A 13,520-nucleotide genomic window follows, 5' to 3' on the forward strand; every position below is an offset into this window, starting at 1 on the left:
GACAGGGGAAGATGGTGCCTGCAGGCTGTATCATCTCAGAGTACACGTGACTATGCCATTTGTGCGGTCAGCAGATAAAATGTGTGCGGAATGGCCTCACACATTTTTCGGAGGTTGATTTCCCATCATTCATTTTCATTATCAAAAAATGAAAAAAGCCCAGGTGAGCGAACTCTCCCTGTGTGGATGGTCGAATTCCTCACAGCTACCATGTTCCCTCACCATTGACTATTCTGGCTATGGCTGGTTCGAGTTGAAGTCCAAAACATCCAGACAGTCAAAGGCTGCAGACCTGTGTTCGAGAATGGTGAATGATTGTTTATTGTGCTATCCAGACTTTTCTAAATTTATATTTATGCAATAATAAAAACAATGTCCCACTCTAATGTTGTGTTTATCACTCCACAAAGATTAAAAACACCATTTTAACATGTGTCTCCAGCTCAACATAAAATCCTTGTGAGAGCAAGCTACAGACGAAATATACTTACCCATGTAGGGTGGATAGGAAATAAACAATTTAATGCTACTGTCGTGGATAGACTGATGCCATATTTAATGTCAATGTGATGCTATGCTATGACAAACACATGATATCAAGGTGGTAAATGCTATCAACTGTTAGCCATGGACATGCACTCCCATAAGCATCCTCCCACTCACTAACCAGCCCATCATCCATATTAACACCCTACACTATACACACCTGCCATCCAAACGTACACCTACAAAACCAGCACCTCACTCACCAACCCAGCACAACCCAGTTCAACCGACCTGTGTCCAAACCTCCTCCCTCCCCCAGACCATCTGTTCTCACAGGCCAGAGTTCACAAGCAAGAAACCGAGCTAAAGTGGCAACACATAGGTCTCTCCTCTGGCAGGACACACCTCAACGCGCTACCCCAACCCCCTTAAGAACCGGCAGCTCCACTCGCCATGCATCAACACACCAGGCATGTTGCTGCTACGTCTTTTCCACACCAACTCAAACCCTTCCCTCGCTCTTACAGGACCTAGCGCCAAGGAACCACCCAAATAGCAGACTTCACGCTGTACAACACCCAATAACCTAACATTACATTGGACTATAAGATGTATATTTAGCCAGAACACCATTATAACTTTTGAGGAATCCATGAAAAGATCACGCGTGTGGAACACACACGTTTAATATTTTAATCTCACAGCAAATGTCATATCTTTATTATAAAATATCAGACTTTGTCAGCTGAAAATAATATAATGAACACATAGATTGCCAATAGCATTCATATTAGGGAATGTCAAAAGATCTGCCACAAGTAACGTGTGTATCAAATGTTGAAGCCAATTGTTTCAGTAGACATCATGCATGTGCTGGCACTGGGAGACGTGCACCCATGGAATGCAAGCAACAAACAACCCACTGGTTATGGATGTGGCTCTTGTCTCTGCTCCTTGAATGTCACCTACAATATCCCACCAGACACATCATTTCAGCTTATGAGAAAAATCACATTAAAACCATTGATTTTTGATAATTTGTAATGTTTCCATCTTTCCCGACAGAGGCAATTCACAAAAGTATCTAAAATTAATTAAGTACAATAAATTGTTTAATAGCTTGGATAATTGCCTTACTAAGATGAGATTTCAGCCCTTTTCCCCATCAATTGCTCCATTGAGAGTTCATATATGTGGTGTGTATAAAGCAATCACCCCAGCACACGCCTTCTGCTGCAATACCGGCCGATGCCCGTGGGCAGGATCCACCCGTCCTCCACCCTGCAGTGCCAGCTCTCTGTACTTCTGCCCAGAATCAGAGTTGCAACAGTGCATTAATGTTATACCAAACGATTGTATTCGTGGATGAAGCAATTGGCTCTATTTTAATCAATTGTTATTACCGAATCCTGATTGTTTCCATCCCCTTTATTAGATTCCAGTGGCATTTGCTAAACCCCAAGGGACTTTGGTGTTTTGAGTTAAGGGAGGGCGAGTGTCACTGCAGAATTAAAATCACTCCTTTGCAAAAATTAAGCAAACTGTACCCTCTGAATTATGTTCATCACCTACGAGTTATCAATTTGACCAACATCGTCTGACTTTCATTCTGATTTTTTTCTCTTCTGGTTCAGCACCCCCTCTGCAGACGCATGCCTTGTCTCCAGAACCACAATCAGATGCCACTAAGAGTAACCCTACCAAAGGGCACTCATGGGGTGATTACGTGGGCTTGAGGATTCAGGCCATGAATTTCAGAATGTGACTATCTCCAGAAAATGTGAAAAATTAAGTGCAAATTGAATGATCATATTGTGTTTCATCAAATGTCAAAAGGTGTATTTGCCGAACCAAGCTAAATATGACCGTAGCAAGAGTGTTCTCTCAAGAACACCTGAAAGGTAAATGTAACAGCAACATTTTGCATTTGACCTCCAATCATTGATTTCGTTGAAGATGCTTACTTCGAAATAATACAATGGGCGAATATAACGTCATATTTCAGTATTGCAACAGAAAAAGCATACATTAATTCCTACCTGCACTGGCTGGTCTCTCCAACAAGAAAAGAGTTTCCCCATGGCCTGACTCTCAGCATCATTCAAAAATAATGTGTTTTTATCTGAAATAGAGGACAACAAGATAATAGATATTAGACACATTTGAACCTGCTTCATTGCAAATTTTATGTGATGCTGGATTTTGTGTAGCACAAGGAACCACATCTTGCTTCTGAATCTGTTAGTGTGTGAGTTACTTAATAATGTGGGGTTAACCTACACAAAGGGCCAACAACTTCACTGCTACATATGAGAGTTCTCAATAGTATAGGTTTCTAGATATTTTGGGACTACAAGTCCCACAAACCGTAGCCAACATAGTCAATTGTGAGGGATAATGGGAGTCATAGTTCAAGAACCTGTGTAGAATCTCAGGCTGCAGACTCCTGCTATAAATACACCAATTAAGAAATTCGGGAAAGTTTAGTGCTGGAAAAGCAACAAACAAAATTAGGGACCAAGAATTGAAAACCGACTATGCTTTGTAATGTTTCTAAACTATCAGATCCAGTTCTTGAGCTCTAGACACATTCCTAGACTTCTGATAGCTTTATCTTTTACTGCTGTAGGGTATCGCTGAGATGGTATGTGTTATTTGTTTGCAGATAGTAGAGTGTATGATGAACTATTTCTGGACAGTTTTCACAGGATGCGTACATACATGAATCCTCTAAAGGCGAGCATGGCACCAAACAAGACATTATTCGCTGATCCATTTTTTGGCAAGGTGTGCAAATAATAGGAGTTGGTCTTGCACTATAGAAAACAATTGCACTCTATTATTGTTCTAACATGGACATCTTTTCGCTCCAAAAGGTTAAAGACAGAAATATTTATAATTGCACAACCGTGAATACAACTTCAGCAATCAGGGTTCCTTGTATCTTTAAGGACTTGGGATTGAGTGCTGGTTAAGAAGTTCTGAGCTCAGTTCGTAAATACATTCAGGAAGAGGGTTCCATAAGTTTAGAAGTAGAATCGTAGTAGGCCTATAGCTTGGGAGGAGAGAGTCCACAAAGGACAAAGGCAGCAGATCCTATACACCAAACCTGAACCAAATCTTTGCAGTCTAGGCATGTTTCCTTTGACCTCCGAGTTGGCATACATGTTTGCTTCAGTAGGGAGGCATCTCTCAGTTGCAGCATCTCAAAGCCTTTTTGAATTGCTAATTTGCTTCACATCTTCTACCTAGAGCGCCATCACTGTTTCTAAGGCTGATCCCTCTTCTTTTTCCAATGGGAGTGGGGCACTAGCCTTTCCGCGGTACTAGGTACATAATGTATGGATTACTGACACCGCTTGCCATGTTCTCATATTTAGCGAGACATTTATTGTCATAGAACGTTCTCTTATACAAAGTACCCTTCTTAAATTTCTGTCCATGTCAGCAAATTCCCCCTTCTAATTGTATTCTCTGTGATTCCACTTTCTTGCCACAGGTTTCTGACTCCTGCGTTAATTTCAAGGATTTGTCGTATTTCATTATACTTCTTGGTACATTCTCTTGAAATATTTATTTTCAATGGATGCTTAACTCCTCATGGGTTTTAGCTTCAAATCCACAGTAAGACTTGTGTAAGAACATGGAGGCTTGAATAAGACAAGTTTGTCTTTATTATAGATGAAAGGGCCTTCATCCCTGCTCTGTCGCCTGCTTTCAATCACCTCTTGTCGAACCTTCAGGGGCTCTGGCACCGGTTGGAGCGTGCCGCTAATAGCACAGCAGGTACAAGCAGGTTATGGATATTACACACATGCTTTCACCCCACTAACACCCAAAACAAGTGAACACTATTTAAAACTATAGCAAATCCTAATCACTATTACAATTTTGGAAAGCCTTAGGCTTAACTAGAACATAACATAGCCATAGAATGTGCATGGCATCTTCCTATCCTGCCTCTGCATAGATGACACTGCTTCGCTAGATGACCCGCTAACAGCAATCACTGGTTCTTCAGCTGGCTTGCCACCTTCCCAGCTGGAATTGCCTTCAAATGGTGAAGAATGTTAAACCCTGGAAGGTACATGCCACTCATCTTCCCAGAGCCTCCATATACCAGCTGGCTTCTCCTTGGGCTTGGCCATCTCCCTCTTACTTCTTACCACCCCCTTAAAGTTCTACAGACACACCCTGCAACCACAAAGCATTCGCGACTACCTCAACAAACAATGTTTTTGAGATCAGTGAATTTGGACTCACCATTGGTTGGTGTTCTTTCTTTTACTCAAATCCAATCCCCTGGGAACCCCCACAGTCTGACGAGTGGTTATCCCTTGGTCGTGATACCTTTTGTAATTTGTCTGGACTTGTGGACTTGCAGCAACCATTTCCCCACCCCCTGACCAGTTGCCTGAACCTTTCCTAACAAAGTGTTCATCCACCCTGGATTTAATGAAATCAGAATTTTGAGTCAAGATCCCTCCCTCGCATTAAGGGGAAAAGTGAAACTCCTGGACAAATCTGTCCCTGGGTGTCATGGGCACTACCAATTGTCGGTCCTGTAACAACATGTCATCTAGTATAGATAACTGGTGCCTGACTTCCTAATAGGGAGGCTCTCTCTACTCTTTCAGAGACCAGCCAATTCTTTGACTTGAGGGGGTCTGTTTTGAGTTTATGATGTCATTCTTCCATAGTGACATGTCTGTCCTTAAACCAAGTGTGGCACACTTGCCACAATGTCTTCCTCTTCTTCCTTAGACTCTTCACCTTTGAGTGGTAATCTTGACAGAAAATCTGCTAATCTGTTATACATTCCCGAAGAATGCTTTACTGTGAAGTCATATTCCTGTAGCCTAAAACCTAATGTATCAATGCTCAACATCACTGTTGACATTCCCTTGACAGTGAGTACTTACAGAAATGGTCTGTGGTCAGCCCTTATGCAAAATGGCTTTCCAAACACGTATTCCTGGATGTTTCCTCACCCCCACACATACTAGCATCTCTCTCTGTACTGCTGAGTGCCTGCACTCTTCCTTTGACACTGAGCTAGAGGCATGACACATGATCCTGTCTTTGCATTTGCTTTCCTGAGACAACACTTAACCTCCCCCCTTCAAAGTGGCATCCACTACGATGGTGGCTGTTTTCCTTACATCATACCTTCCTAAATGTGGGGCTTGGCTAACCCTTTCCTTTGCACTATTTACGGCTTCTTTCCGTTGATCATCCCGCAAAATGTCCACATTTTTCTTAAGTAAATTATTTATTCAATGGCACAACTGTCAGTGAACTGAAACATGTGTCCATCTTTTGAAACGCTTGCACCTATCTTTGTTTGTTGGACTGGGATCTTCTTTTATGGCTTTCACAGTGTTCACCTTGGGCCTGTACCCTCTCCCACTGATTATGTGACCCAAATATTCAACTTCTGATGTTCTGTATTTACACTTACTAATTTCAATTATCAAACCATTCTCTCTCTGCGGTTTGTCTCTCAGTCTGTCCAAAAGAATATGGCGGCAACAGTCATGTTTCAGTTATCCCTTCCCAAAGAATAGAATGTCATCTTGGTAAACTAATGTTCTTTAAACTCCTTTGAGCAAGGCTCGTTCATTGCCCTCTGGAACACAGCAGCTGCTTATGCTAGGCCAAACGGCATACTTTGAGATTGAAGAACATCAAAACAATATAAATACATTGGGAGGGAACCCCCCTGCAGGAAATAAAATGTTTAGTGAATACATGTGTCTACTGCAATACAGATTAATACATCAAGAAAGGTAGAATTTTTCAAAGATTGTATTAAAACGAAGAGGCTAATTAAAGACAACATACACAATTCACAGGACACAATAGAGAAGTTATACAGAGACATCTGAGGGCTGCCAGCCACTCACAATCAATTGTTGAAATAGAATCAGTTGTTTCTAGTCAAGCATGGTTATGTCATAGAAACATCCTTAAGATTTCTCATTTCATAGTGTACAGTGGAATAGGATGAAATTACTGCATCAAAAAAGTCTGAGTACCAAATGTCCGACTACCGTTTGTTCGCATATGTATATGTGGTGGGGGGTAAAGTTCATAGAAAATGTATAGGCGTAAGGCGGGGGTTCTGTGGGGGTCTTCCCCCCACAAACATATATGCAAACAAATGAAGAAAAAAAATCAGACTTTTGGTACTCTGACTTTTTTCCTTGGTCATTTCACACAGATCTGTGTACAGCAGTATCAATTTTTTAGTAAACATGTGTGACATAATCAACATAATGAAAACACTTTGAATTAAGTGTAATTTAAGGTGATTAAAATAAAAAGCAAACAGGGCGGAACCAAGAATGATATAAAGATAAAGTCTAGAAAAAACATTGACTCAAGCTACTTGAGTTTCGACTTGTTGGGTCTTGGATTGGGGAAACAGCCCAGCCATCCTCAGGATGTAATACATAGTAGGGGCTGCAACTTCTGATCCCAAATAGTAGGACATATTTTGCTAATTTAGCCTCTCTGTAAGGAGTCTATTAGTTTTTAAGAGTGTAACCTCCCAATGGTTCGAATACAAATTCCCATCAGTGGAATTTATTTTTCACGATGAGCAATCCAGAGTTTGGGGTCCCTGACCCAGTTCACAGGGCTTAGTTTAGCGACTGGAGTGGAAAACTGTAACTACCAGATCTTCATGTGTAGATTGCCTTGCGTGTAAACCCGCACCATTTGGGGTTCCTGCAAAATGGATAAACACACAGCGATCTACGCGTGAAGATCTGGTTGTTACAGCATTTTTAACTTTCAGGAGACCTTCTCACAGAGAGGCTCAGTTAGCAAAATATGTCTTGTGAATTGTGTATATTGTCTTTAATTAGCCTATTTGTTATAGTACAATGTTTGAACAACTATACTTCTTGATGTATTAATCTGTATTGCAGTAGAAACATTTAAATCAATTAAATCTGCACATACATGGATCTTGACTTTTTTTTCCACCACTACAATAGGACTCACCTGTTCAGAAGAGTCAGCTGGCTCAATTAGCCCCTTTTTCACCAATGTTACTAGTTCCTTTCCCCCTTCCTCTCTCTGCCCAAGCAGAGTTGTCCTGCCTTTGTCACTGACCAGCACTGATCCTGGCTATGTGACTATGTTATGTGCATAGCTTCTTAGGCAAGCGATTTCCCATTGAATATTTCCTTCTTGTGATGGTTGTATTCTCCTTGTGTGGGTCTGTGTGGGCACTGCTTGATATGTCAAGCCAAGAACTTCCATTCCTTTTTTTGCTATGTATTTCTTGGCTACCAAAACACTAACATTAAAATAAACAAGGGCTTGAAACATACCAAATATTTTGATGCATGATCCCTCTGTGTCATGCCCCGGACCTGGAAGGTATGGCATTGATGGGTTTCTGCACATCGCAGATTGTGATTGCCATTCAGAAGTGTCAGGCGCGGTCTAGCCTTCCACCAAAATGGCCGCCACCACACAGCGTTTCTATAACAATGCGTAGAAGCCTACGTCCTGTGCGTTGTATAGCTCCTTGGTTCCCGCTTGCGTTCTGGTTCCCCTAACCGCTCGCCTTTCCCCCAGCAGCGAGTTTTCGCCTACCTTTTCCGTGGCATTCTCAGTCGCCACTCCTGTTATTTCTCGGCCCCTCTCCGCTTTAGAGATCCGCTGCCCCTTTTTCGGCGTGTCTCTCTCTGCTGCTCACTCCTTATTTTCTGTTACCGGCTCTCGGATCTTTCGCTCCTCTTGCATTCTCAATCTCTTTCATGGCTCACTTCGGGTTTACCGTGATATTCCTCCTCTGACTGTGCTCCTGCATGCTCTGCAGCCATCCTGGCCTTCCAACTGTAGCAGCCTTCTACTCACTCATTCTTTCTTTCAACTTCCTCATTTTCACTTACCTCTCTCATACGTACGGTCAAATCCATCTGGGCTGTTAAAGAACATTGAGGGTTGCAGTGGCACACCTCCGCCTGCCTTTCGGAACATCAACCTTTTCAGAAGTGGAGTCTTCCTCTGGAGCTGTCAGAGTCTATCTGGGGTTTTTGGTGCCGAAGATGCTTTTCCCCTGAATCTGAGGCGAGCTTTCTGGGGTTCCCTTTTGGTAAGGAACTTGTTTCCTGCAAAGGTGGCCTCCAGCGGAGCCCGTCCTTATCTTCACGATAAGAGGGTAAAAGTCAAGAAGAAGACCAAAAAAGTGACTTCCCGAAGGAGAGAGACCTCAGAGACAAGGAACACTTCATCGGAAGAGACAGGTGAGGAGGGGTCATGGGAGAAATCCATAGACCTTGCCAGCCACGACAGTATACAACGCCCACAATCCACTATTGCTTCCCTGGAACAATATCAGGAACTGGTGGCCGCCATTCAAGGGTTAACCGTTCAGATGCAGAATATGCAGGCAGAGAACACTACTTTAAGACAGCAGGTGGCTGTGAGGAGAGAGGAGATCTACCCCCCATGCCATTGTCTTTTGGCAAGTATGACGGAGATCCCAAGTCTTGGAAGGAATTTATGGACGCCTGCTGGGTATATTTCACTTTCAGACCAAAGGCCTTCGAGACTGATAAGGCTTAGGTGGGATTCTTCATTTTCAATATGGTAGGAAACGTGTTGGCCTGGGCCACTACTTTGGCCCAGCATTACTGAATTTTGACCAGTTCTCACAGCAGTTCAAATCAAGATTTGTCCGACCTGAGGGGGTATTTGCATCATACAAAGCCCTGCTCGATGTCAGACAAAGGGGTTCTGATGTTCAGACTTATGTCTCTAAATTTCAGAAGTTGGCTACCTATTCTGGTTGGCCGGACTCGGCACAACAGACCATATTTAGAAGAGGACTTCATGAAGATCTCAAGGATGAGTTGGCACGAGTTTCCCGACCTGGTTCTTTTCAGGAACTTGTAACCCTGACTTTATAGATTTAATTCTGCCTAAATGAGAGACATATGGAGAAGAGATGGCAAAGAGGATACTCTCCCTTGCATGACCTCCCTCCTTCTTCAAAGGAAATAGCCAAGACAGAACAAACCTTCGAAGAACCAATGCAGATCGGGTCGCTAGGGGCCCCTCACTCCAGAAGAAAGAAGGAGGAGACGAGAGTTAGGCCTCTGTATGTATTGTGGGTCCTCTAAACACCTGCTTCGCAACTGTCCGGGGGAGGCCAACGAAAACCCTGTAACCACACCCAAGCAACAGGATTAGCTGACGATTCCAAACTGATGATTTTCCTTGTCCAGCTACAGTTGGCATCCAAGAAGATTGTGGAAGTCTTAGCTATGCTGGATAGTGGAGCTGCAGGAAATGTTGTCAACATCACCTGGGCAAGGGAACATGGAGTACCTGTACTGAACAAACACAGAGCCATCCAGGTGGAGGGTGTAGACGGCTCTCCTCTTACTTCTGGTCCCATTGTGTTGGAAACTGAACCAATACCGGTGCTGATGGGGAAGCACCAAGAGTTGGTTAGTTTCGATGTCATCAGGGCCGCGCACTTTCCCATAATTCTGGGGATACCCTGGCTTATGAGACCCAATCCCGTATTGACTGGCCTCTCAACACATTTATTTTTATTCTGGGTATTGTCAAGAAAATTGCTTCAGACAGTCTTCACAAGAAGAACAGGTGGGTCATGATGCCATGCTTCCATCAACTGTGGTATGAAGTGTTGCAGTAGCCTACCAATCCTTTGCTGGAGTATTTGAGGACAAGGTTCCTCGCCTGTTACCACCGCATAGACCCGAGGATTGCTCAATTTAGTTGCAAGAGGGAGCAGTAGTACCCTTTGAAGAATGTATCCTCTCTCTCTACCTGAAAGGAAGGCTCTCAAGGAATACTTTGAGGAAAACCTTGAAAATTGCCTAATTTGTGAATCCTGATCATCCGGGAGAGCCTCATTATTCTTCATCCCCAAGAGAGGCACCTCAGAACTGAGACCTTGCATTGACTATCGAGGTCTCAATAGGATTACCCTTTGTGATAGTTACCCTATGCCTCTGATCAGGGATATCTTAGAGGTAGTGCAAGGTTTGACCATCTTCACTAAATTACACCTCCGGGCAGCTTACCACCTTCTTAGGATTAAGGAGGGAGATGAATGGAAGACCACTTTTAGGACCGCCCTAGGTCTCTTCGAATACCGGGTGATGCCATTTGGCCTGGTTAATGCACCAGCAGTCTTCCAGAAATATATGGACAAGATATTTTCTGACCTTTTATTTTTGTCTGTGGTCGTCTATCTTGATGACATTCTTATTTTTTCTGATCCCACAGAATATACCTAGGTTGTGAACGAAGTATTGAGACGCCTCCAAGAGAACCAACTTTTTGTGAAGCCTGAAAAATGTCAATTCCATGCAGAATAGTTTTTTTATCTGGGGTTTATTCTGTCTAGTGAAGGTATCCGGATTGACCCAAGTAAGGTTGAAGCGATCTTACGATGGCCCGAACCAAAGAGTGTCAAGGAGGTCCAGAGGTTTCTGGGTCTGGAAAATTTCTATCTCCGATTTATTCCCCAGTTCTCCAAGATTGTTCTTCCGATCACCGCCTTACTAAAGAAAGGAGTCAAGTTTCATATGGATTCTTCAGCCATCCAAGCCTTCCAACATCTAAAGGAATTATTCACATCAGCTCCAATTCTGGTCCAAATGGATCAGTCGCATCCTTTTATATTGGAGACTGACACCTCAGATGGTGCTATAGGGGCTGCCCTTCTCCAAAACACGGAGGACGGTTGGGAACACCTAATCGCCTACTATTCCAGGTCACTGACACCCTGCGAAAGGAACTATTCGGTGTTGGAAAAGGAATTGTTGGCTATTAAAAAATCCTGTGAGGAATGGAGACATTTATTGCAAGGATCAATTGAGCCCTTCATTATCAGAACTGACCATAGAAACCTACGGGTGCTCCAACAAATGGAATGTGCTAACGCCTGCCATGCCAGGGGGCTTATTACTTCTCACAGTTTGATTTCCAGATCACCTACATCCCTGGCTCACAAAACATTTTGGCTGACGCTCTATCCCAAAGCCAGGAGGCTACCTAGGAAATCCACTGTGGAAGGGAGATGCTCTTGGCAAACAAGAGGTTTATTGCCATGGTTTCTGGGTTTTTTCAAGCAGTCCGAGATGGGATCCAGAATGAAGACAGGAGAAACCCCAGTTTGATTCAGAAGGATGGGTTATTGTACCATAAGAAGGCTCTTTTCATCCCCACCGGTGACTTGCGGACGCTGGCACTAACCTGGTGTCATGGGTCACCTCTGGCAGGTCATAAGGGCTTAAAGAACACGGTGGAATTGGTAAAGAGACTCTTCTGGTAGCCAACCCTGTCACAAGATGTACAACGATACGTTTCCTCCTGTCTGGTTTGTGCCATCAGTAAGTCTCTGTCAGGCAAACCTTTGGGACAGTTGCAACAGCCTCCGTTACCCTCACAGCCTTGGGAGCACGTGTCAACTGACTTTAATGTGGACCTTCCCCTGTCGGAAGGTCATCGAGCCATCATGGTTACAGTGGACTCCTTTAGTAAAATGGCTCATTTCACGGCTCTCCCAGGTCTTCCCACTGCTCCAGAAATGGCGACTGTTTTTCTCAGAGAAATAGTTCGACTCCACAGGCTACCCAGAACCGTGCTCTCGGATAGAGGGTCACAATTCACCTCCCGGTTCTGGACTACTTTGTGCAACCAACTGGGGATACAGAGGGCGCTTTCTTCTGGATTTCACCCCCAAAGCAATGGCCAGACAGGATGGTTAAATGCCACCCTAGAACAATACCTCTGATGTTTCTGTAACTGGGAGCAAGACAACTGGTCCTCTCTGTTACCATTGGCAGAATGTTCCTATAATAACACCTAGCACTCTGCCATCAGGATGAGTCCCTTCTTGTGTACTTATGGTGTCCACCCTTCACACATACCGTGGATGAAGAAGGGCTCTTCAGATTCCCCAACAGTAGACAGCCTCTTGGAAATAAATACATCTACCCAGAAGGAAGCTATGAAAGCTCTGGAAGAAAGTCGAAGGAAGAATAAGGAAGGAGCAGATCGTGGCAGAGAGGCCAATCCCGACTGGTCCCCCGGTACCCTGGTCTGGCTCTCAACCAAATTCCTCCCTCGCTGGTTGCGCTTAGGCAAGTTTCCTCCTAGATACTTTAGTCCCTACCCTATCTTGGAGCAGATCAACCCGTTGGCCTACAGATTACGACTTCCATAGAAGATGAAGAGAGTGCATCTAGTGTTCCATACCTCTATGCTGAAACCGTTTGTTCTGTAAGTGATTTCAACCCGGCCCTCCACCTAAGTCAATGCCTAGCGTGTGATGCACAGCTGGAACCCTTAATTATATAATTGTGTCTATAAGTTCTTTTATTTCTGAATGATGTACCCTTATATAACGCCCTTCTCTTTGAATCCCCCCCCCCCCCCGGTGGTCTCACTGAACCAGGAAGCAGGCTGCTTTGCAAAGTTAAAAGATTTATTTTATGAATTTGAACAATATATATATACAACACTATTTAATATGTATACAAGGATCACCAATGGGGTGATGTTACAATCAACAATCTCTTTAATCAGAAGGAGTATGGATAGGAAAATAATGCAGCATAGAATAAGACTTTGTGTGGGTTCAGTCAAATGCAATGTCACTCTTTCCCCTGCACACTACTCAATCCCCCAATATGCAATACAGAGATGGAAGGAGAGAAAACAGGTTTTAAGAATACACACTCAACAAATACAGATTCAATCCCAATTTCCCCCAGCAATCATAGAGAGAGAAACAGGAAGGATTGCAAACAGGGCAAATGCTTTTGAATGTGGCTTTGAATGAATGGGAAAAACACTGAAAAATTGATTTAATTTACTAAATTCGAGTCAGAACTAGTGGGAACCACTTTGTATAGTTTCAGATAAACACTAGCAACGATGATTGAATAACTAGAAGATGAAAAACTGAATTCTGAGGTCGGATGCAAAGGATAGCTGTTTTACACGTGATGAAATTGAGCCAAACGAAAAAT

General features: G+C 43.4%; 1 protein-coding gene across 2 annotated transcripts in view; it reads right to left on the reverse strand.

The window, feature by feature from the left end:
• WDR72 (WD repeat domain 72) overlaps positions 1-13,520 on the reverse strand; it is a 933,775-nt gene that overhangs the window by 310,063 nt on the left and 610,192 nt on the right. For both annotated transcript variants that reach the window (XM_069624855.1, XM_069624854.1), the window contains exon 17: positions 2,526-2,608. In XM_069624855.1, coding sequence (XP_069480956.1) covers positions 2,526-2,608 — 83 coding nt within the window. The remainder of the gene's footprint in view (positions 1-2,525; positions 2,609-13,520) is intronic.

The sequence above is a fragment of the Ambystoma mexicanum genome, chromosome 11, assembly GCF_040938575.1.
Source record: "Ambystoma mexicanum isolate Mex_15411 chromosome 11, UKY_AmexF1_1, whole genome shotgun sequence".
Classification (NCBI taxonomy): Eukaryota; Metazoa; Chordata; class Amphibia; order Caudata; family Ambystomatidae; genus Ambystoma; species Ambystoma mexicanum.